General features: G+C 44.7%; 1 protein-coding gene across 2 annotated transcripts in view; it reads right to left on the bottom strand.

Annotated features, from left to right (window-relative positions):
• The window catches only part of LOC133443624 (interferon-induced very large GTPase 1-like), a 64,822-nt gene that overhangs the window by 15,820 nt on the left and 23,232 nt on the right, over nt 1–25,770 (bottom strand). Inside the window, exons 5-8 of one of the 2 annotated variants that reach the window (XM_061720700.1) lie at nt 14,961–15,221; nt 13,092–13,352; nt 11,353–11,619; nt 9,615–9,881 (exon numbers count right to left, since the gene is read on the bottom strand). In XM_061720700.1, coding sequence (XP_061576684.1) covers nt 9,615–9,881; nt 11,353–11,619; nt 13,092–13,352; nt 14,961–15,221 — 1,056 coding nt within the window. The remainder of the gene's footprint in view (nt 1–9,614; nt 9,882–11,352; nt 11,620–13,091; nt 13,353–14,960; nt 15,222–25,770) is intronic. The other variant, XM_061720702.1, reaches the window with a different exon arrangement.

Genomic DNA, 25,770 nt, shown 5'->3' with positions numbered 1-25,770 from the left:
GAGGGTCGCTTGGTTCCACAGCCTGTTCAAATCGAGGGAGATCTCGTCCTTTGGGACGGTCCCCTGGGGAAAACGGTCGGTGGAAGTCATCCTGACCTCTTCGAAGTGATAGACCTAGCAATACACAGGTCTGAAACTCACTTCGCACGCACAATGAGGACCGCCTCAAGGGCCTACAGAGAGATCCTTGAGGCTCCTAACCAAGTCCAGACAGGAGCTCGAGTGCCAGTTGTCCGCAGTACGGCAGCTGAACAAAGACCTGATTGACTGGTTCAAGTGGGACAGTGTCGGCGCTGCATGCGTCCCTCAATGTGGTGGATGCAAGTGCGGGAGATGTCACCCTGGAGGCAAAGAAATGACTCTAGGAGAGGAAAGAGACCTTGAGAAGATCAAAGGATGCCTTACCTATGTCCAAGCAGACAAGCACAGTGAATCCCCTCATTGGGACGCATCCTACCCCTGGAAAGGAGACCCTGCAACGCTTCCTGACAACAGACGTGCAGTGGAGGCAACTTTCCGCAACACGGAGAAACGTCTTGAGAGGGAGCCCGAGTGGAAGGCTGCGTACAAAGAGCAAATCCGCGAGATGGTATCAAGGGGAGCTGCCGCTAAACTCACTGAAGAGGAACTCGACAACTGGGAGGGACCGCGCTGGTACATAAGCCATCTTGTCGCTCCAAATCCTCACTCTTCAACCACCCCCGTGAGAATCGTGTGGAACAGTAGCCAAGAGTTCCTGGGGGTGAGTTTGAATGACCTTCTACACAAGGGACCGGACGTCCTGAATCCAATAAGAGGAGTCCTTCTGAGGTTCAGAACTGGGTTGTGCGCTGCACTAGGTGACATGCGCAAAATGTATAACTCAGTGTGGCTGAAAGACAAGGAAGTCCACCTACATCGATTCCTCTGGAGAGACAACCCAGAGGATGAGATCGAAGTCTTCGCCGTTGTGAGAGTCAACATCGGTGATAAACCTGCTGGGTGCATTGCTCAGGTAGCCATGAGAGAAACGGCAAACCTGCCCCAGTTCACGGCCATGGAGGAAGAACGCAGAGTTTTGGTAGAAGACAGTTATGTCGATGACATATTGACATCCCACGATAACATCAAGACACTAGAGAAGATCACCACAGGGGTCGAAGAGATCTTAAAAGCTGGAGGCTTCTCCCTGAAACCGTGGCTCTTCTCTGGTCAAAGTGGGAGGTCAGGAACTGCAGCCAACTCCATCGACAAGACAATTGTGACTGCGCCCAAAACTCTGGTGCTACCCAACCAGATGAGTGAAGAGGAGAGCATGGCGCTAGGAGTCGGTTACGAACCAGAGTCTGACACGCTTCGGATAATGACATCTATCAACTTCTCAAAGAAGCGAGGGAAGATGAGGACGGGAATTGATTTACATGAAGGTGAAGTCAGAAGTAACAATAATAATAATACATTTAGTTTATAACGCACTTTCCATTCGAGAATCTCAAAGTGCTACAAGAAAGTAAAAAAAAAATAAAAAAAAATAGAAAAATAGAATAAAATCATTTATCATAGCTGGCATATGCTTTCTTAAAAAGGTGGGTTTTGAGCCCTCTCTTAAAAGAGTCAATTGTCTGTGGTTCTCTCAGGTGGGCGGGGAGGGTATTCCATAGTTTAGGGGCAACGGAGCAGAAGGCCCGGTCTCCCATTGTGACCAGTTTAGTCAAGGTGGGTTTGAGGAGGTTGTTCTTGTTTGCTGAACGGGTGCGAGTGGGGGGCTGAGGATGAATCAGCTCCTTGAGGTAAGGGGGAGCGTTGCCGTGGATGCATTGGTACGTGAGTAGGGAGATCTTGAATTCAGTCCGGGAGGAGATGGGGAGCCAGTGCAGTGAGTGGAGGATGGGAGTGATGTGGTCATATTTGCGCACTCTCATCAGGATCCTAGCAGCACTGTTCTGGATGTACTGAAGCTTTTTGAGGCTCTTGCTTGGGATCCCGATGAGAAGTGCGTTGCAATAATCAAGCCTGGAGGAGACAAAGGCGTGGACCAGTTTTTCTGCATCTTTCGGGGACACGATGGGGCGGAGTTTGGCGATGTTTTTGAGGTGGAAGAAGGATGTTTGACGGAGGTGATTGATGTGGGCCTCATAGTTGAGGTGGGGGTCCATTCTGACACCTAGGTTGGTGATGACGGATGACAGAGGGATATCCTGGCCAGAAAAGGTGATGCAGGTGATGGGAGATGACTTGACCTGGTGCGGGGTGCCGATGAGCATGGCTTCTGTTTTGCCGCTGTTGAGTTGTAGAAAGTTCTGTTTCATCCACGCCTTGATCTCCTCCAGGCAGATGGTGAGTGTGGCTGAGGATGACTCTGCAGCAGATGGGTCCAGTTTTATATATAGCTGTGTGTCGTCAGCATAGCAGTGGAAGGCCAAACCGTGTCTGCTGATGACACTGCCGAGGGGAAGCATGTACAGGGTGAAGAGGGTGGGGCCAAGTACAGATCCCTGAGGGACACCACAGGTGACGGGCTGGGTCCGGGATTTAACGCCTCCCAAGGAGATGTACTCGGTCCTTTCGGCCAGATATGATCTGAACCAGTCCAGGGCGGTATTGTGGAGTCCGATGTTGGAGTGAAGGCGGTGTAGCAGGATGGTGTGGTCGACGGTGTCAAAAGCGGCTGTGAGATCCAGGAGGATGAGGAGGGAAGGGGAGCCGCCATCAGCTGCCATTAGAATGTCGTTGGTGACCCTGACCAGAGCTGTTTCAGTACTGTGAGCGGAGCGGAAACCAGACTGGAATTTTTCAGCGAGGTTATTGCTGTTCAGGTGATGATGTAATTGGGCGGCAACTATTTTCTCCAGGACCTTGGAGAGGAATGGCAGGTTGGAGATGGGTCTGTAGTTGGCATGGAGTTCTGGGTCTAGGGTGGGTTTTTTGAGAAGTGGGGTGATGATGGCCGTTTTCAGAGCTGGAGGAACATGGCCGGACTGAAGGGAGATGTTAATTGCTTCAGTGATCAGGGGGCTTATGGCTTTGCTGTGCAGTTTGACCAGGGATGTGGGAAGGGGGTCCAGGGAACAGGTGGAGGGCTTCATGCGGCCGATGGTGTCTTCAACCTCCTGCTGCGTGGTGGAAGAAAAGCAGCAGAGAGGCTGGGAAGGCCCAGGCTGTGGGCTGGCTGTTGGGGCAGAAGAATTAGGGGGGGCGGAGAGGGAGGAACGAATATTGTCGACTTTTGTTTTGAAGAATGCATGGAATTCGTCACACTGTTCGGTTGTGGCTGCTCTGTTTGAGGGGGTTTGTGGTTTTAGGAAGTGGTCTATGGTTGAAAAGAGCTGTTTAGAGTTGCCAGGGTTGTTATTGATGATGTTGGAGTAGAAGTTGGTCCGTGTCTTTCTGAGGGCCTCGGAGTATGCCTTTTGGTGGTCCCTGTAGGCCAATTTGTGTACCGTTAGACCAGATGTAATATGACGCCGTTCTAGGACACGGCCAGCCGCCTTCATTTTTCGCAGCTCGGAAGTGAACCATGGAGCTGAACGGGAAAATCTGACAGTTCTGCTTTGAAGTGGGGCATGGGTGTCAAGGAGACTGCTCAGTGAGGAATTGTAGAATGCCACCGACTCAGTGGCTGATGAATGGGTGGTAGAGGAGAGATGGTTGAGGTCTGCAGTCAGGGTGTCTGGGTTTATGTTTTTTAAGCTCCTGAAGTTTATTTGACGTTTGGGTTTAGCGTGGGAGGAGGGAAATGGCAGGATGAAGGAAATGGCCTTGTGATCGGACACTCCCATTTCATATGCGACCAGATTGCTGACTGGAGCAGTGTCAGTGATGACCAAATCGAGTGTGTGGCCCTTCCTGTGTGTGGGGACATGGACATGCTGTGAGAGGTTGAGGGAGTTGATGAGTTGCAGGAATTCAGATGCAAAGGGGCAGGAGGGGTCGTCGACGTGAATGTTGGCATCTCCAAGGATTATTATGTTTGAGGATGAGGTGCAGAGTGATGTGAGAAGGTCATGGATTTCAGAGATGAAGACAGAATTTGGTTTCAGTTTGGGTGGCCGGTAGATAAGCAGTATTGTCATTTGGAGAGGTGGTTTACAGTGAACAGCAAGGCATTCAAAAGAGGATGGAGGGGTGAGAGGGAAGGGTGATATTTCCAGCTCATTTTTGTGAAAAATGGCAAGGCCACCACCCCGACCAGTACTGCGGGCTTTCTGTATGTAGCAGTAACCTGGTGGACAGGCTGCATTAAGGCTTGAGAAAACCCCAGGCCTGTGCCAGGTTTCAGTGAGACACATGACATCCAAGCTCTTATCCAGAATATGTTCGTTGATGAGAGGAGCTTTGAGAGTGAGGGATTGAGCATTAAAAAGCTCTATTTTGACTGTTGGTAGAATGGTGTGTCTCTGAATGGGAATGAGTACATGGAAATCCACTCCACATTTTCCCTGCTGCCGCCCGGGCTGTAACATTCTTGCGGTGTTTCCAAGGCTACAAGCTCTGGAGGCGGCAGTGTTCTGATGACGTAGAACAGATGCGACGGGGCGCTCAGCTGAGCGGGTGGATGGAATGTTGTGGCCGGGCTGGGAGTAAACAGAGTTATGCCGGGAACTTCTGTGGATGTAACGTGGTCTGCGAAGAAGTCCCAGATGTTTGATGACTGAAACACACGTTGGAATTGCGTGGCTGTTCAGGTGAAGGAGGCGTGAGATGGAGTAATGTAGCAGCATCGTTGCAGGGAGTTGGAAGCCCTGGATGTTGTTAGCCGGTAGCACTCGGGGCTAACTGAGGAGGATTGCTGCGGTCCGAGGCAGACGTAGCCCGGCCGCTTTAGCCTCACAGTCACAGTAGCCTACAATGCCAGCTCGACTCTCCGCTTTAGGGCAGGACCCGGATAAATGCTTATTCACCGGGGGCCCGAGGGCTGGCAGCTGGCGGCGGATGGCTGCGGAGGTTTGTTGTGGTTTCCTCGCTCCGGGGCAGAACCCGGCGAGACCGCTTTAGCCTCACAACGATGCTGAAGAGCCGACAGCTGGGCCAGGTGAAGAGTTTGGAGGTAATCCGATGCTCCAGGGGGTGAAAAGCTGGAGCCAGCCAGATGTCAGAGGTAGGCAAGCCGTCCGGGTTGTAATAACAGCAGTATGGCTTGCTGTTGGCCGTAGAGTTGCCGAACAGACAAGAAAAAAAAACAAGAAAAAAACTAAGACTAAAAGACTGACTTTAAAACTAACTTTGACACTGATTTAAAAGTAGAAAAATAGGTAAAAGCTGCGTAGTTCTGACGGAGAAGCGGCAAACAATCAGTGCCAGCGTCCTCTCACGTCACCTCACCTCATCCAGTTCATGGACTCCAGACCCCTTGACCCGTCGAGTCCTACTAAGCCAGGTCGCTGGGTTCTACGACCCTATTGGACTTGCCACGCCTGCTAAGCAGAAAGGAGCCATGCTCGTGAGGCAGTCCTACCAAGAAGCAAGCAACCCAACTAAAGACACCTGGGATGACCCACTCTCACCAAAACTGAGAGAGGCTTCCATTAGACTGTTTGAGGAGTACGTGCGACTTGGCCAAATCAAGTTTGAGAGAAGCCTCACACCTCTCGGAGCAAAAGGCCAACCAGTAGGAGTCACATTCTCAGATGGGAGTGAGGCTTCCTATGGTGCTGTGCTTTACCTTCGTTGGGAGACACAAGATGGGGTCATCATAAGGTTGGTTGAGTCAAAGGCCAAACTGACTCCCCTCGACCAGAAAGGGGACGTGATTAAAGCCGAGCTATGCGGCGCTGTCTTCGCAGTTCGTCTGAAGAAATACTTTGAAAAGCATTGCCGCATCAAAGTCACACACTGGGTCCACCTAGTGGATAGCCAAACTATCCTGGGAGCAATAAAAAAGGATAGTTATGGCTATCAGACTTTCTTCGCCAACCGAATTGGAGAGATCCAAATGGCTGGACCAGTAGAAGACTGGAAGTGGGTTGATGGAAACCACAATATAGCAGACATCCTCACAAGGGGAGCAAGTCCCGAGGAGCTCGACCAAGAGTCAGAGTGGCAACAAGGTCCAGAATTCCTGAGATTGCCTGAATCTGAGTGGCCTGTGGAGATGGCCAGTGCAATCCTGACCAATGTCGCTGATGACATCAAAAGACTGCAGAGAAAGGCGTTCTCGGCTGTCGTCACAAGGGCTCAGTCACAGAAGGCCTCAGATCCCTCAAGCACTGACTCTGGAACAAACATGGGAGACATTTCATCACCAAAAGACCAAGGTCCCACTCCATCGGCAGAGAGACTGAAGAGGAAACCCTGGGCCTTGGGTCTTGTGTGACTTGTTGAGCCCAAACGGTTCAGTAGCTTGTCAAAACTATGTGGCACTGTAGCCTGGGTCAGAAGAGCGGCAGAATCCTGGCTGAATAAACTAGACCAAGCCTCAGAGTCTGCAAAGTGGGAGGCGAGGATGTCTGAACTCTCTGCACAAGAAAGATCACTGGCTTTCCAAGACCTGGCCATTGCAGCTCAAGCCTGTGTAGACTTTCGAGACACAACTCTGAACCACCTAGTTGTGGCTAGAGACCGCAACACCGGTCTCCTCCATTGCGGCGGGAGAGTCCAGTCTTGGAATGAAGACAGAGTAGCCGTACCTTTGATTCCCTTCAAATCATGGCTAGGGACGTTGCTGGCTCGAGAAGCTCATGAGACAAATCATGAAGGCGTTGCAGCCACATTGCTGCGCACAAGAAGAAAAGCCTGGGTGGTACAAGGGAGAAGGACTGTCAAGAAGGTGGTTAATGAGTGCATCACTTGCAAAAAGCAAAGAGCCAAGCTGTGCCAGCAAGTAATGAGTGACCTCCCTCAAGAGCGTACCAGCAGAGCAAATCCTTTCGAATATACCCCACTGGACCTTTTCGGCCCCTTCGAGGTGAGGGACGCCGTAAAGAAAAGAACCAAGAAAAAAGTCTGGGGAGTCGTGTATTGCTGCATGGCTTCCAGGGCTGTCCACGCTGATCTCGTCGACGACCTCTCTTCCGAGAGCTTCCTTCAGGCTTTCTCCCGATTCACTGCGCTGAGGGGGCACCCCAGGAAGTTATGGTCAGACAGAGGCACAAACTTTGTGGGTGCTAAGCCGGCACTAAAAGAACTACACAGGTACCTCGCCTGTCTACAGAGGGCATCGGTCAAGAATGTGGCAGGAAAAAACGGTACTGCATGGCAGTGGGACTTTCATCCAGCTGACTCATCAAGAGAGCTCTTAACAGCCTTGGCGGATCAAAAAGCTGCTACACCTGGGGGGAGTTCCAGACCCTCCTCTACTCAGCTGCCAACTTAACCAACGAGCGGCCCATCGATGCCAATGCAAAGGAGCAAGAGGACACAGTGGAGTACCTGACTCCCAACTCCCTTATCCTAAGGCGCACCGGTCAAGGAGGAGACATGCACGGGATCGACGTGGAAACCCACCCCTGGCGCAGGTTGAGGGCTGTCCAAGCTGGTGTTGACAAGTTCTGGGCAAAGTGGAGCAAACTAGCAAGCCCAAACTTGTTTATCCGGCACAAGTGGCATCGAACAGAGCGGAGCGTCAAGATTGCCCTGACTCAGAACGCCCTGAGAGGACAATTCCGGCTCGGACGCATCGTCTTAACGTATCCGGACGCGAAAGGGGTTATCCGGGACGCAGATGTGACAACCTGCCTAGGACTTCCTGCCCCCTACGTATCCAGAGCCCGGGAGACAGACTGTACTCTACCCACGACCATCGTCCTTCGGAGAGATGTACGACGGCTGGTGGTACTGATTCCTGTTGAAGACCAGAAAGAGGTAAACTAAGTCCTCACCACGGGTACCCAAAAGACTCTGTGAACTGTTTAGTTAGCGGGTAACCCTGGGAGGCGGCTGAGTGGTTCAAGGGAAAACCTACACTCAGTGGGAGGAAAGGTGGTGGAATCTACCTCCCTAGTTAAGTTGTGCTTGAGACTTTGAAAAAAAAAAAAAAAAGGAAAAAAAAAAAAAAGATTCTTAGTTTAGCTTATACCTATGAAGGTTGGACTTTAATTTGAATTTCCGCAAGTATGGTTATGTGGCCTCTTTGGATCTTTGATCACTCGGCCAAGTGGGAGGTGTTAAGATTTTGGCCTTGAAGATTTAAAAAACTGATTAATTCATATTATATTCTTGATTAAAACCATTAACATTATAGTTTATTTAACGGGAGAACAAAAACAATATTCTAATCATGTGTTCAGAGGAGTGGTTTTGCTGCTTTTTGGCCGTGTGCAATGGATGCAGTGTGTGCACGTGCGCAGTCTATGCTGAGCTGGCTATGAAATGGAGTCCACGGTAGGCTATCATTGATGGACCGAACGTTGACATGACAGGAGCTCACAAGCCATCGGTATGTGTACTTGTTCTTACCTTTCCAAACTGCTGATTGCTCTCATAGCCTTGTAGCGTTTTGATCTGTATAATCCATTTTGAAAGATGTGATTGTTCCCGTTTGGTGTTGCATTGTTGCGCTGTCGGTGTTTGTAAACTTTCATTCATAACAGCGTTTGATTCTGCCTCCTTCCGGGGGCTTGCGAGTAGCTCTGTGATGTCACCAACGCTAGGCATTGTGGGAAATGTAGTTTGGAATCGCTGCGCATGGAAACATGCAAGATAGTTCAATTGTTTGACATGATTATTGCTATCATTGTTCAGCATGTAACATTTAGAATTAAATCGAATGATGATAATAATAATGATGACAACAATTGTAGTAATAATCAATTGTTATGTTATGTTTGATTTGCATAGTATATAGTCAGTCTACTGTGTGTGCATAGCCTAGGCTACATTTAAATGGATCTGCATTGCATTGATGAAATGTTACTAGGTTTCTGAATTAATGATTAATGGGTTTTCTAAAATAATACTAAGTTAAAATGTTTATCATTGGTTAATTATTTAAAATGATTGAATGTTTGTTTGGGATAAAGAATATTTCTTTACATTAACTAAATGCATAATAGGATACTTTATTGTGGGAAAGCCTTTATAATAGTTAAATACATTCTCATTTCTGATGATCTATTCTGATGAATTATTATATTCTTTATTATATTCTGATTATATTATTTGTTTCCCCAGGTTTATAACCTGTGCAATTTGTGGAAAAATAAAAACCAACAAATAGAAGCACGAGTTGTTGCCATTTGTGTGCTGCCTGCCGCCCATTCGGAGGGCAAACCTAAAAGATCCGAACAGACATATTATTTTTGTTCATTGTCAACATAATACATTTTAAAAGTGAATGTGGAAATTAGACTTCACTTGGGAGCTGAACCAGACATCACTCTATAGGGCAGCAGCTGCTCACAGCCAACTCAGGCATAGAATTTACCCAGTAAGAAACTTGGACAACAAAAATTTACCAGAAGAAAAAAGACATCAGCTCATTGTTTTAAACACAGACACACTGTTTTACACTAGTATTCTGACAAGATTTTTGTAACTTTATCCCTATATTTCCTAAATATTACGTTACAAAAACCAAAAAGGCTGAAATCCTTTTGACTGCTGTAATGCTGTGATATCTATATTTAAACCCTTAATGTAACAACATGATGTGAAACTGGAAAATTAAGTTAATTAATGTAATGGTTTCTTTGACTTACCTGTTTGGGCAGTTATTGAAGCTGGGGTGCTTGTAGTTCCGTTTCTCAGTTGTGCAGAAACATGGAGGGAATAAGACACTCCTGGCTTCAGGCTGCTGAACGTAACACTGTTTGTCTTTGTTGTCCTCTTTTCCACAGTTTCTCCTCCACTGCAGCAGGTCACAATGCAAGACTCCACTTCACCAGCTGGGATCCCAGGATCCCATTGCAGAGACAGTGAGTCCCTGGTGACGTTAGAGACTTTTATCCCAGTAGGAGGAACTGGTTCTGTGAGAGGAAAATGTAAAATCAATATGTTTTTTTCACAATTCAAGTCTTACAGTTCAAAGTGATTGTTTCTCTTTATTTACAGACATAAATGACAACAAAAACCTATGCATTTGTATGGGGGAGCATGTGAACAAACCATCTGTTAATGCTGCCCGAACCGCAATGTGCACCCATGCATGCCATACATCGTTGGATGTGTCTCCATCGTGCTTCGATGGGCATTATTTTTCTCAGTCAAAAGTGTTACCGTGGCAACGCTAGATGCCAAAAAGCAAAAAAAAAAGGCGAAAATTCGGACGCTTATTGCTCGGCCAAACTTAATCGTAGCGACATCGTTCAAATTTACAAACACTCGGCCCGATTGGCACTAAAAGACCCTACAACCTCAGCATCATAATTATTTCGGCTTTTGAAAAATTTTACTTTCAATTAAAAAAAAAATGTCATTTAGCATAGCCGAGCGGAGCTGAGCGGACTAGAATATCCCCCGTTGCTAAGTCGTATCTCTGGTCCATCCTAGTTACTGGAGAAGTCAACACTGTGTCCATTAAGGTTCTTATGGGACGGTAGTGATTGTTCCAGGTATTAGTCAGACCCTAAGGTAGTGATTGTTCCAGGTATTAGTCAGACCCTCAGGTGGTAAAAACTACCAGGTTCTTATGGGACGGTAGTGATTGTTCCAGGTATTAGTCAGACTCTCAGGTGGTAAAAACTACCAGGTTCTTATGGGACGGTAGTGATTGTTCCAGGTATTAGTCAGAGCCTCAGGTGGTAAAAACTACCAGGCTCCAACGGCTGCAGACGAGAGGTTAAATAGTCGCTTAGCCGCTCCGCTGTGGCTTGTTATAAAAATAAAGATTTCAACTGAAAACACATTAAAGCATGAATAACTGATTTATATTTATGTTTTTTGGTAAGTGACCGTGGTATAAGCGGGATAATGCCCTTCCAGGCGTACATTATCATAAATATACTCCACGGAGACAAACCATCCTCCACTCCACATACATATATATATATATATATATATATATATATATATATATATATATATATATATATATATATATATATATATATATATATATACACATATATATATATACACATACATATATGTGAGGGATAAAGCTGAACCAGACATCACTCTATAGGGCAGCAGCTGCTCACAGCCAACTCAGGCATAGAATTTACCCAGTAAGAAACTTGGACAACAAAAATTTACCAGAAGAAAAAAGACATCAGCTCATTGTTTTAAACACAGACACACTGTTTTACACTAGTATTCTGACAAGATTTTTGTAACTTTATCCCTATATTTCCTAAATATTACGTTACAAAAACCAAAAAGGCTGAAATCCTTTTGACTGCCGTAATGCTGTGATATCTATATTTAAACCCTTAATGTAACAACATGATGTGAAACTGGAAAATTAAGTTAATTAATGTAATGGTTTCTTTGACTTACCTGTTTGGGCAGTTATTGAAGCTGGGGTGCTTGTAGTTCCGTTTCTCAGTTGTGCAGAAACATGGAGGGAATAAGACACTCCTGGCTTCAGGCTGCTGAACGTAACACTGTTTGTCTTTGTTGTCCTCTTTTCCACAGTTTCTCCTCCACTGCAGCAGGTCACAATGCAAGACTCCACTTCACCAGCTGGGATCCCAGGATCCCATTGCAGAGACAGTGAGTCCCTGGTGACGTTAGAGACTTTTATCCCAGTAGGAGGAACTGGTTCTGTGAGAGGAAAATGTAAAATCAATATGTTTTTTTCACAATTCAAGTCTTACAGTTCAAAGTGATTGTTTCTCTTTATTTACAGACATAAATGACAACAAAAACCTATGCATTTGTATGGGGGAGCATGTGAACAAACCATCTGTTAATGCTGCCCGAACCGCAATGTGCACCCATGCATGCCATACATCGTTGGATGTGTCTCCATCGTGCTTCGATGGGCATTATTTTTCTCAGTCAAAAGTGTTACCGTGGCAACGCTAGATGCCAAAAAGCAAAAAAAAAAGGCGAAAATTCGGACGCTTATTGCTCGGCCAAACTTAATCGTAGCGACATCGTTCAAATTTACAAACACTCGGCCCGATTGGCACTAAAAGACCCTACAACCTCAGCATCATAATTATTTCGGCTTTTGAAAAATTTTACTTTCAATTAAAAAAAAAATGTCATTTAGCATAGCCGAGCGGAGCTGAGCGGACTAGAATATCCCCCGTTGCTAAGTCGTATCTCTGGTCCATCCTAGTTACTGGAGAAGTCAACACTGTGTCCATTAAGGTTCTTATGGGACGGTAGTGATTGTTCCAGGTATTAGTCAGACCCTCAGGTGGTAAAAACTACCAGGTTCTTATGAGACGGTAGTGATTGTTCCAGGTATTAGTCAGACTCTCAGGTGGTAAAAACTACCAAGTTCTTATGGGACGGTAGTGATTGTTCCAGGTATTAGTCAGACTCTCAGGTGGTAAAAACTACCAGGTTCTTATGGGACGGTAGTGATTGTTCCAGGTATTAGTCAGAGCCTCAGGTGGTAAAAACTACCAGGCTCCAACGGCTGCAGACGAGAGGTTAAATAGTCGCTTAGCCGCTCCGCTGTGGCTTGTTATAAAAATAAAGATTTCAACTGAAAACACATTAAAGCATGAATAACTGATTTATATTTATGTTTTTTGGTAAGTGACCGTGGTATAAGCGGGATAATGCCCTTCCAGGCGTACATTATCATAAATATACTCCACGGAGACAAACCATCCTCCACTCCACATACATACATATATATATATATAAATATATATATATATATATATATATATATATATATATATATATACATATACATACATATATGTGAGGGATAAAGCTGAACCAGACATCACTCTATAGGGCAGCAGCTGCTCACAGCCAACTCAGGCATAGAATTTACCCAGTAAGAAACTTGGACAACAAAAATTTACCAGAAGAAAAAAGACATCAGCTCATTGTTTTAAACACAGACACACTGTTTTACACTAGTATTCTGACAAGATTTTTGTAACTTTATCCCTATATTTCCTAAATATTACGTTCCAAAAACCAAAAAGGCTGAAATCCTTTTAACTGCTGCAATGCTGTGATATCTATATTTAAACCCTTAATGTAACAACATGATGTGAAACTGGAAAATTAGGTTAATTAATGTAATGGTTTCTTTGACTTACCTGTTTCGGCAGTTATTGAAGCTGGGGTGCTTGTAGTTCCGTTTCTCAGTTGTGCAGAAACATGGAGGGAATAAGACACTCCTGGCTTCAGGCTGCTGAACGTAACACTGTTTGTCTTTGTTGTCTTCTTTTCCACAGTTTCTCCTCCACTGCAGCAGGTCACAATGCAAGACTCCACTTCACCAGCTGGAGGATCCCATTGCAGAGACAGTGAGTCCCTGGTGACGTTAGAGACTTTTATCCCAGCAGGAGGAACTGGTTCTGTGAGAGTAAAATGTAAAAGCAATATGTTTTTTTCACAATTCAAGTCTTACAGTTCAAAGTGATTGTTTCACTTTATTTACGGACATAAATGACAACAAAAACCTATGCATTTGTATGGGGGAGCATGTGAACAAACCATCTGTTAATGCTGCCCGAACCGCAATGTGCACCCATGCATGCCATACATCGTTGGATGTGTCTCCATCGTGCTTCGATGGGCATTATTTTTCTCAGTCAAAAGTGTTACCGTGGCAACGATAGATGCCAAAAAGCAAAAAAAAAAAGGCGAAAATTCGGACGCTTATTGCTCGGCCAAACTTAATCGTAGCGACATCGTTCAAAGTTACAAACACTCGGCCCGATTGGCACTAAAAGACCCTACAACCTCAGCATCATAATTATTTCGGCTTTTGAAAAATTTTACTTTCAATTAAAAAAAAAATGTCATTTAGCATAGCCGAGCGGAGCTGAGCGGACTAGAATATCCCCCGTTGCTAAGTCGTATCTCTGGTCCGTCCTAGTTACTGGAGAAGTCAACACTGTGTCCATTAAGGTTCTTATGGGACGGTAGTGATTGTTCCAGGTATTAGTCAGACCCTCAGGTGGTAAAAACTACCAGGTTCTTATGAGACGGTAGTGATTGTTCCAGGTATTAGTCAGACCCTCAGGTGGTAAAAACTACCAGGTTCTTATGGGACGGTAGTGATTGTTCCAGATATTAGTCAGACCCTCAGGTGGTAAAAACTACCAGGTTCTTATGGGACGGTAGTGATTGTTCCAGGTATTAGTCAGACCCTCAGGTGGTAAAAACTACCAGGTTCTTATGGGACGGTAGTGATTGTTCCAGGTATTAGTCAGAGCCTCAGGTGGTAAAAACTACCAGGCTCCAACGGCTGCAGACGAGAGGTTAAATAGTCGCTTAGCCGCTCCGCTGTGGCTTGTTATAAAAATAAGGATTTCAACTGAAAACACATTAAAGCATGAATAACTGATTTATATTTATGTTTTTTGGTATTGACCGTGGTATAAGCGGGATAATGCCCTTCCAGGCGTACATTATCATAAATATACTCCACGGAGACAAACCATCCTCCACTCCACATACATACATACATATATATATATATATATATATATATATATATATATACACATATATATATATATATATATATATATATATATATATATATATATATATATATATATATATATATATATATACACACACACATATACATATACATACATATATGTGAGGGATAAAGCTGAACCAGACATCACTCTATAGGGCAGCAGCTGCTCACAGCCAACTCAGGCATAGAATTTACCCAGTAAGAAACTTGGACAACAAAAATTTACCAGAAGAAAAAAGACATCAGCTCATTGTTTTAAACACAGACACACTGTTTTACACTAGTATTCTGACAAGATTTTTGTAACTTTATCCCTATATTTCCTAAATATTACGTTCCAAAAACCAAAAAGGCTGAAATGCTTTTGACTGCTGCAATGCTGTAATATCTATATTTAAACCCTTAATGTAACAACATGATGGGAAACTGGAAAATTAAGTTAATTAATGTAATGGTTTCTTTGACTTACCTGTTTGGGCAGTTATTGAAGCTGGGGTGCTTGTAGTTCCGTTTCTCAGTTGTGCAGAAACATGGAGGGAATAAGACACTCCTGGCTTCAGGCTGCTGAACGTAACACTGTTTGTCTTTGTTGTCTTCTTTTCCACAGTTTCTCCTCCACTGCAGCAGGTCACAATGCAAGACTCCACTTCACCAGCTGGAGGATCCCATTGCAGAGACAGTGAGTCCCTGGTGACGTTAGAGACTTTTATCCCAGCAGGAGGAACTGGTTCTGTGAGAGTAAAATGTAAAAGCAATATGTTTTTTTCACAATTCAAGTCTTACAGTTCAAAGTGATTGTTTCACTTTATTTACGGACATAAATGATTTGGTGTTATCTTTTTTTTGGCATATATGTAATGGGTAATCATTTTCTTTGCAAAATGCCACAAGCCATTACAATAAACTCAACACAATCAATGTAAAATGTAAATTCACCAACAGTATGTGGCTGCCAGTAATCAACAGGTTATAGTATTATTTATTTAAACTCATATTCCTGCATCTTTGTATTGAATTTAAGATGTCAAACTTAAGGCAGCACAACGCAACTTTCAGGTTTTGTTGAGTTTGGCGGCATCTTTTGGACAAAAGCGGTAGTGCTTTACCAGAAAGAACACTACGTTTCCCATGAGCACCAGCGCGTACTGCCGGAAAACTTTCAAAACTACTTTTCTGTTTCACCAAGTGAACAGACGGAACGCAAAAAAAGATGTTAAACTGCTGGAAAGGAACTGGAATTTACCGGGATACCTTAAACAAGGAAGCCAGTGAGCGGTGTATGGAGAAAATAATGATTATTAACGCTTTGGATCCATATGAAATCCCCTATCAAAGAATGGAGCTCCTCGTCGGAGCTGCACTCTTTAGAAGGATTTACTGCTGCAGTTCTGCAGAACCACCGTCTTACTTCCTTGTTTAGGAGTGTTTGGCAGCTGCTTTGGTAAATGTTTGACTCGCCATGTGTTTCAATAAATTTGTATAATAGTACAACATACAGTACATGTTTTGTATCCCTCTTACTTCTTTTTTTTTGACTGCTATATTATGCTGAAGAGGCTCCGAGGCGTGAGCAATATTTTTGTTTTCCTCGTGAGATTATTTTTTTCCTCTGCAGCTACAAATAAGAGTTAATACTTTTTCCTCAACAAACTAGTTTTATCTGCAGATTGGGGTTAATCGCACCGCAGAGAGCTGGCCAGCAACTTCGTTTAGCTGGAGAAGTGGGGAATAAAACCCGTGTTTTGATCCGACCCCGGTCTCTGTGCGTGTTTTTTTGTGATCATGTGTGGAAGTTTGTTTGGTCGTTACAGCCGCGATCCAACCGAGCCGATGACTCTTTTACTCTTTTACTCTGTTATATCAGATGCTTGGCCTCCGTGGTTCTGCCTCCGAGCAGGAAACCGTTGAAAAGTTAAACCATTAGGATCTTTTCCCCACGTCTGTTATGTGGAGCTGCTGCAGCCACAACACAGGAACGGGTTACCATGGTTACAGAATAACCACAACGCAGCAATGGTTACCATGGTTACAGAATAACCACAACACAGCAACGGGTTACCATGGTTACAGAATAACCACAACACAGCAACGGGTTACCAGCTTCTGCGGAGCTGCGCTCCAAGCCCCGCCCATTTTAGTCTCGACTACGAATCGGGAAGGAGGGGGAAGTGACGTATGCCGTAAAGCAGTCAAAGTCGTAACGATTTGTAGTTTTTTAGTGTGGCAGGGTTCCTACCATGCTCCTCAAAGTTACATAGTGCCAGTGAAGGTGATACAGACCCCTCAGACCATGACAGAGGTTCATTAAACCTGTTGGAAGTTGATGTTCCATCACAATGATGATGATGAAATATTAGATTAAGGTGGAAAAGTTACATAGTTCTGGTTTAAAGCTTAGGAACAAAAATATTTAAAGCCTGGTTAAAAGCCCAACATTTTGGCCTCAGTCGTTTGATTTCAGATCCATGACAACTCTGAGGGGGTGAATTTTATTTGTACCACGCCAGGAGAGTTTATATCAAGTGTCATGACCGGCTCTAAGTCATGGCAAAATAGGGGACAGGAGACGGAAGTAAAACAAATAATATTTATTAAGTTAACCGAAAAACAAACAACTGAGGTACCATAACCAACAGAAAAAGCCATAAGGATCCTATGGAGTGTGGAGTCAGTAAGTCAGTAGTGTGTGTGAGTGATGGCTGAGTGAAACATAGTGTAGTGCAGGGTGTGTGGATGGAAATAATACAGAAGAACTAGAACACAAACAAAGACATGGAGAGCTGAGGGAAGGTGTTCTCTCCTAGAGATCTTTAGACTGAGGTGCAGGCTGGTTATATACTCAGAGCTGAGGGAAGGTGTTCTCTCCTAGAGATCTTCCAGACTGAGGTGCAGGCTGGTTATATACTCAGGGGTGGAGACACCAGGCCCAGGTGAATCCAATGAGCACAAGCTGCAATCAACCGTCAATGAGCAGGTTCTCCAGTTTCAGGACTACCTGGAATGTTAGCTTGCATGATGCTCCATATTAGGAGTAATCTATATAGGGGCATCACACAAGCATTCCATTCATTTCTAATGTGATTGTTTGGCAGTCAGTTCAACCAATCATTGTCAGTTATCACTCCCTAATTTGTAATTGTCAGATTATAATGTGGTAAGTAATAAAATGGTTCAAACTAGTCTAAAGTAGGGTCCCTGCTATAGACTGGTGATGTGTGCAGGGTGAACCCCGGCCTCTGGCCTGAAAGTTGCTGGGACAGGCTGCAGCAGACCCCCGTGACCTGGAAAAGGATAAACCGGGTATAGGAAATGGATGGATGGATAGTCTAAAGTAGATAGTCTAATATATATATTTATACCACGGTCTGTGTGAATACTGGATTCTGGATGTTTTTTATTTTCCTCGTTTTTATTTTTCCGACAAAATGAGGGCCTTTTTTACCCCTAAACATGCCGAAAAAGTCACCAAATTTTGCACCAAGACAGGCCTGGCGAAAAATTTGATATTTAATGGTTTGAATAAATGGGCGTGGCCTAATGGCTCAACAGCGCCCCCTAGAAAATTGCGTGCATCAAGCCCCACAATACGGTTTGATGTATATGCACGAAAATCGCTACACACCTGTATCATGTCACAACTTAAAGAAAAGTCTCTTGGCGACATGGCCGAAACCCAACAGGAAGTCGGCCATTTTGAATTAATTGTGTAATTTTGGCACAATATATGCCATTCCTTCGACAATTAATTCAGCCCGAACCGTAACGTGCACCCAGGTGTGTTATACATCAAAATATGCGTCTCCCTCCTGCGACAACACGCATTACTTTTCTCTTTCAAAAGCGTTACCGTGGCGACACTAGACGCCAATAAGCGCGCCCCCCCTTCATCTGGTTGGTTCAGACTGAAAAAACTTTGCGCCTCAAGCCCCATAATACGGTGTGACGTACATGAACGAAAATCGGTACACACCTGTATCATGTCGCAACTAAAAGAAAAGTCTCTTGGCTCCATGGCCGAAACCGAACAGGAAGTCGGCCATTTTAAACATTCTGAATTAATTGCGTAATTTAGGAGCAATATGAGCCATTCCTTCGAGAATGAATACGGCCCGAACCGTAACGTGCACCCAGGTGTGTTATACATCAAATTGTGCGTCTCCATCCTACGACTACGCGCATTACTTTTCTCTTTCAAAAGTGTTAACGTGGCGACGCTAGATGCCAACAAGCGCACCCCCCCTTCATCTGATTGGTCCATATTTGATAGTTCCCCAAAAGTCACCAAATTTGGCATGCAAGCCAGGCCTGGCGATAAATTTGGTATTTAATGGTTTGCATTAATGGGCGTGGCAAAATGGCTCAACAGCGCCCCCCGGAAAACTTTGTGCCTCAAGCCCCACAGTACAGTTTGACGTACATGCACGAAAATCGGTACACACCTGTATCTTGGCACAACTTAAAGAAAAGTCTCTTGGCGCCATGGCCGAAACCGAACAAGATGTCGGCCATTTTTAATTAATCGTGTCATTTTGGCGAAATTTATGCCTTACTTTGGCAGTTAATACGGCCCGAACCGTAGCGTGCCCCCAAGTGTGTTATACATCAAAATGTGCGTCTCCATCCTCCGACACAACGCATTACTTTTCTCTTTCGGAAGCGTTACCGTGGCGATGCTAGACGCCAAAAAGCTTGCCCACCCTTCATCTGATTGGTTCAGACAGAAAAAACTTTGCGCCTCAAGCCCCATAATACGGTTTGACGTACATGAACGAAAATCGGTACACATCTGTATCATGTCGCAACTTAAAGAAAAGTCTCTTGGTGCCATGGCCGAAACCGAACAGGAAGTCGGCCATTTTGAACATTCTGAATTAATCGCGTAATTTTTGAGCAATATATGCCATTCCTTCGAGAATTAATACGGCCGGAACCGTAACGTGTCCCCAGGTGTATTATACATCAAAATGTGCGTCTCCACTCTGCGACTACGCGCATTACTTTTCTCTTTCAAAAGTGTTACCGTGGCGACGCTAGACGCCAAAAAGTGTGCCCCCCCTTCATCTGATTGGTCCATATTTGATAGTTCTCCAAAAGTCACCAAATTTCGCATGCAAGCCAGGCCTGGCGATAAATTTGATATTTCATGGTTTGTATTAATGGGCGTGGCCTAACGGCTCAACAGCGCCCCCTAGAAAACCTTTCTCTGCCATAACTTTTGAATGGTTTGACATAAAGAGTCGTGGGTGGTGTCATGGGACTCGGTATTCAGTCCTTGACCATAATTGGTGAAAATTAGCCCCGCCCCTTCTTCTGATTGGTTGTCTCTTTTTTATGCTATAACTTTTGAATGGTTTGACATAGGAAGTCGTGGGTGGTGTCATTTCTGATATGCTTATGCGGGCGGTGGCCGTGAGTGCGAGGGCCCGTTCATCGCTGCTTGCAGCTTTAATTATTATTATTATTTTTGGGGAAAATCATTGAAAAGGTGGTCTTCCAGCAAATCCATGCTTTTATGATGCAATACAACCTTTTTAATGTATTTCAGTCTGGATTTCGGCCTCACCACAGCACTGAGACTGTACTCATCAAAGTCTTAAATGATATTCATCTGAATAATGATGCAGGGAAATCCTATGTTCTGGTATTATTGGATCTGAGTGCTGCATTCGACATAGTTGATCATAACATTCTTCTCAGCAGACTGGAAAAGTGGGTGGGACTTACCGGCACTGTGCTTCAATGGTTTAAATCTTACTTGCACGATAGGGCCTTTTTTGTGTCAATAGGAAACCACGAGTCTGAGAGAACCAAGATCACATGTGGGGTTCCTCAAGGGTCTATACTCGGACCGCTTCTATTCAACATCTATATGCTACCCCTAGCTCAGATTATGGAACATCACAACATTTCCTACCATACTTATGCCGACGACACACAGCTCTATATTTCAGTGTCACCACATGACTACAGTTCCCTACTCTCATTGAGTAACTGTATTCACCAAATCAATGAGTGGATGTGCCAGAATTTTCTCCAGCTAAATGCAGAAAAGACAGAGGTGATCATTTTTGGCCCTAAAAATGAAAGGGAAAAGATCAGCGCTCACCTTGGCTCCATGTCATTGACAGCTACAAATCAAGCCAGAAATCTGGGTGTAATTATTGACTCAGACCTGAACTTCAACAGCCATCTAAAGTTTATCACTAAATCTGCCTATTACCACCTAAAGAACATTGCTAGAATTAAGGGGATTCTGTCTAAACAAGACATGGAAAAACTTATTCATGCATTCATTTTCAGTAGTTTGGATTATTGCAATGGCATCTTTACAGGTCTGAACAAGAAATCTATCAGGCAGCTGCAGCTGATCCAGAACGATCCGCCAGAGTCCTTACAAACACCAGGAAACGAGCATATTACACCAGGAAACTTGACCATATTACACCAGGAAACTGGACCATATTACACCAGGAAACTGGACCATATTACACCAGGAAACTGGACCATATTACACCAGGAAACTGGACCATATTACACCAGGAAACTGGACCATATTACACCAGGAAACTGGACCACATTACACCAGGAAACTGGACCATATTACACCAGGAAACTGGACCATATTACACCAGGAAACTGGACCATATTACACCAGGAAACTGGACCATATTACACCAGGAAACTGGACCATATTACACCAGGAAACTGGACCATATTACACCAGGGAACTGGACCACATTACACCAGGAAACTGGACCATATTACACCAGGAAACTGGACCACATTACACCAGGAAACTGGACCACATTACCCCAGGAAACTGGACCACATTACACCAGGAAACTGGACCAGGAAACTGGACCATATTACACCAGGAAACTGGACCATATTACACCAGGAAACTGGACCATATTACACCAGGAAACTGGACCATATTACACCAGGAAACTGGACCATATTACACCAGGAAACTGGACCACATTATACCAGGAAACTGGACCATATTACACCAGGAAACTGGACCATATTACACCAGGAAACTGGACCATATTACACCAGGAAACTGGACCATATTACACCAGGAAACTGGACCACATTACACCAGGAAACTGGACCATATTACACCAGGAAACTGGACCACATTACACCAGGAAACTGGACCATGTTACACCAGGAAACTGGACCATATTACACCAGGAAACTGGACCACATTACACCAGGAAACTGGACCATATTACACCAGGAAACTGGACCACATTACACCAGGAAACTGGACCACATTACACCAGGAAACTGGACCATATTACACCAGGAAACTGGACCACATTACACCAGGAAACTGGACCACATTACACCAGGAAACTGGACCACATTACACCAGGAAACTGGACCATATTACACCAGGAAACTGGACCATATTACACCAGGAAACTGGACCACATTACACCAGGAAACTGGACCATATTACACCAGGAAACTGGACCATATTACACCAGGAAACTGGACCATATTACACCAGGAAACTGGACCATATTACACCAGGAAACTGGACCACATTACACCAGGAAACTGGACCACATTACACCAGGAAACTGGACCACATTACACCAGGAAACTGGACCACATTACACCAGGAAACTGGACCACATTACACCAGGAAACTGGACCATATTACACCAGGAAACTGGACCATATTACACCAGGATACTGGACCACGTTACACCAGGAAACTGGACCATATTACACCAGGAAACTGGACCATATTACACCAGGATACTGGACCACGTTACACCAGGAAACTGGACCACATTACACCAGGAAACTGAACCATATTACACCAGGAAACTGGACCATATTACACCAGGAAACTGGACCATATTACACCAGGAAACTGGACCATATTACACCAGGAAACTGGACCATATTATACCAGGAAACTGGACCACATTACACCAGGAAACTGGACCATATTACACCAGGAAACTGGACCATATTACACCAGGAAACTGGACCATATTACACCAGGAAACTGGACCATATTACACCAGGAAACTGGACCATATTATACCAGGAAACTGGACCACATTACACCAGGAAACTGGACCATATTACACCAGGAAACTGGACCATATTACACCAGGAAACTGGACCACATTACACCAGGAAACTGGACCGTATTACACCAGGAAACTGGACCATATTACACCAGGAAACTGGACCATATTACACCAGGAAACTGGACCATATTACACCAGGAAACTGGACCATATTACACCAGGAAACTGGACCATATTACACCAGGAAACTGGACCAGGAAACTGGACCATATTACACCAGGAAACTGGACCAGGAAACTGGACCATATTACACCAGGAAACTGGACCACAATACACCAGGAAACTGGACCATATTACACCAGGAAACTGGACCATATTACACCAGGAAACTGGACCATATTACACCAGGAAACTGGACCACATTACACCAGGAAACTGGACCATATTACACCAGAAAACTGGACCATATTACACCAGGAAACTGGACCACATTACACCAGGAAACTGGACCATATTACACCAGGAAACTGGACCACATTACACCAGGAAACTGGACCATATTACACCAGAAAACTGGACCATATTACACCAGGAAACTGGACCACATTACACCAGGAAACTGGACCATATTACACCAGGAAACTGGACCATATTACACCAGGAAACTGGACCATATTACACCAGGAAACTGGACCAGGAAACTGGACCATATTACACCAGGAAACTGGACCAGGAAACTGGACCATATTACACCAGGAAACTGGACCACAATACACCAGGAAACTGGACCATATTACACCAGGAAACTGGACCATATTACACCAGGAAACTGGACCACATTACACCAGGAAACTGGACCATATTACACCAGGAAACTGGACCAGGAAACTGGACCAGGAAACTGGACCATATTACACCAGGAAACTGGACCAAATTACACCAGGAAACTGGACCAGGAAACTGGACCACATTACACCAGGAAACTGGACCAGGAAACTGGACCACATTACACCAGGAAACTGGACCACATTACACCAGGAAACTGGACCAGGAAACTGGACCACATTACACCAGGAAACTGGACCAGGAAACTGGACCACATTACACCAGGAAACTGGACCATATTACACCAGGAAACTGGACCACATTACACCAGGAAACTGGACCATATTACACCAGGAAACTGGACCATATTACACCAGGAAACTGGACCATATTACACCAGGAAACTGGACCATATTACACCAGGAAACTGGACCATATTACACCAGGAAACTGGACCATATTACACCAGGAAACTGGACCATATTACACCAGGAAACTGGACCATATTACACCAGGAAACTGGACCAGGAAACTGGACCATATTACACCAGGAAACTGGACCATATTACACCAGGAAACTGGACCAGGAAACTGGACCATATTACACCAGGAAACTGGACCATATTACACCAGGAAACTGGACCACATTACACCAGGAAACTGGACCATATTACACCAGGAAACTGGACCACATTACACCAGGAAACTGGACCATATTACACCAGGAAACTGGACCATATTACACCAGGAAACTGGACCACATTACACCAGGAAACTGGACCATATTACACCAGGAAACTGGACCATATTACACCAGGAAACTGGACCATATTACACCAGGAAACTGGACCATATTACACCAGGAAACTGGACCATATTACACCAGGAAACTGGACCATATTACACCAGGAAACTGGACCATATTACACCAGGTAACTGGACCATATTACACCAGGTAACTGGACCACATTACACCAGGAAACTGGACCACATTACACCAGGAAACTGGACCATATTACACCAGGTAACTGGACCACATTACACCAGGAAACTGGACCATATTACACCAGGAAACTGGACCATATTACACCAGGAAACTGGACCATATTACACCAGGAAACTGGACCATATTACACCAGGAAACTGGACCACATTACACCAGGAAACTGGACCATATTACACCAGGAAACTGGACCATATTACACCAGGAAACTGGACCATATTACACCAGGAAACTGGACCACATTACACCAGGAAACTGGACTATATTACACCAGGAAACTGGACCACATTACAACAGGAAACTGGACCATATTACACCAGGAAACTGGACCACATTACACCAGGAAACTGGACCACATTACACCAGGAAACTGGACCATATTACACCAGGAAACTGGACCATATTACACCAGGAAACTGGACCATATTACACCAGGAAACTGGACCACATTACACCAGGAAACTGGACCATATTACACCAGGAAACTGGACCATATTACACCAGGAAACTGGACCATATCACACCAGGAAACTGGACCATATTACACCAGGAAACTGGACCATATTACACCAGGAAACTGGACCACATTACACCAGGAAACTGGACCATATTACACCAGGAAACTGGACCATATTACACCAGGAAACTGGACCATATTACACCAGGAAACTGGACCACATTACACCAGGAAACTGGACCATATTACACCAGGAAACTGGACCACATTACACCAGGAAACTGGACCATATTACACCAGGAAACTGGACCATATTACACCAGGAAACTGGACCATATTACACCAGGAAACTGGACCATATTACACCAGGAAACTGGACCACATTACACCAGGAAACTGGACCATATTACACCAGGAAACTGGACCACATTACACCAGGAAACTGGACCATATTACACCAGGAAACTGGACCACATTACACCAGGAAACTGGACTATATTACACCAGGAAACTGGACCACATTACAACAGGAAACTGGACCATATTACACCAGGAAACTGGACCACATTACACCAGGAAACTGGACCACATTACACCAGGAAACTGGACCATATTACACCAGGAAACTGGACCATATTACACCAGGAAACTGGACCATATTACACCAGGAAACTGGACCACATTACACCAGGAAACTGGACCATATTACACCAGGAAACTGGACCATATTACACCAGGAAACTGGACCATATCACACCAGGAAACTGGACCATATTACACCAGGAAACTGGACCACATTACACCAGGAAACTGGACCACATTACACCAGGAAACTGGACCATATTACACCAGGAAACTGGACCATATTACACCAGGAAACTGGACCATATTACACCAGGAAACTGGACCACATTACACCAGGAAACTGGACCATATT

The sequence above is a fragment of the Cololabis saira genome, chromosome 5 (genome assembly GCF_033807715.1).
Source record: "Cololabis saira isolate AMF1-May2022 chromosome 5, fColSai1.1, whole genome shotgun sequence".
Classification (NCBI taxonomy): domain Eukaryota; kingdom Metazoa; phylum Chordata; class Actinopteri; order Beloniformes; family Belonidae; genus Cololabis; species Cololabis saira.
The sequence above is the reverse complement of the archived record's forward strand: the minus strand, read 5'-3'. Positions and strand labels throughout refer to the sequence as shown.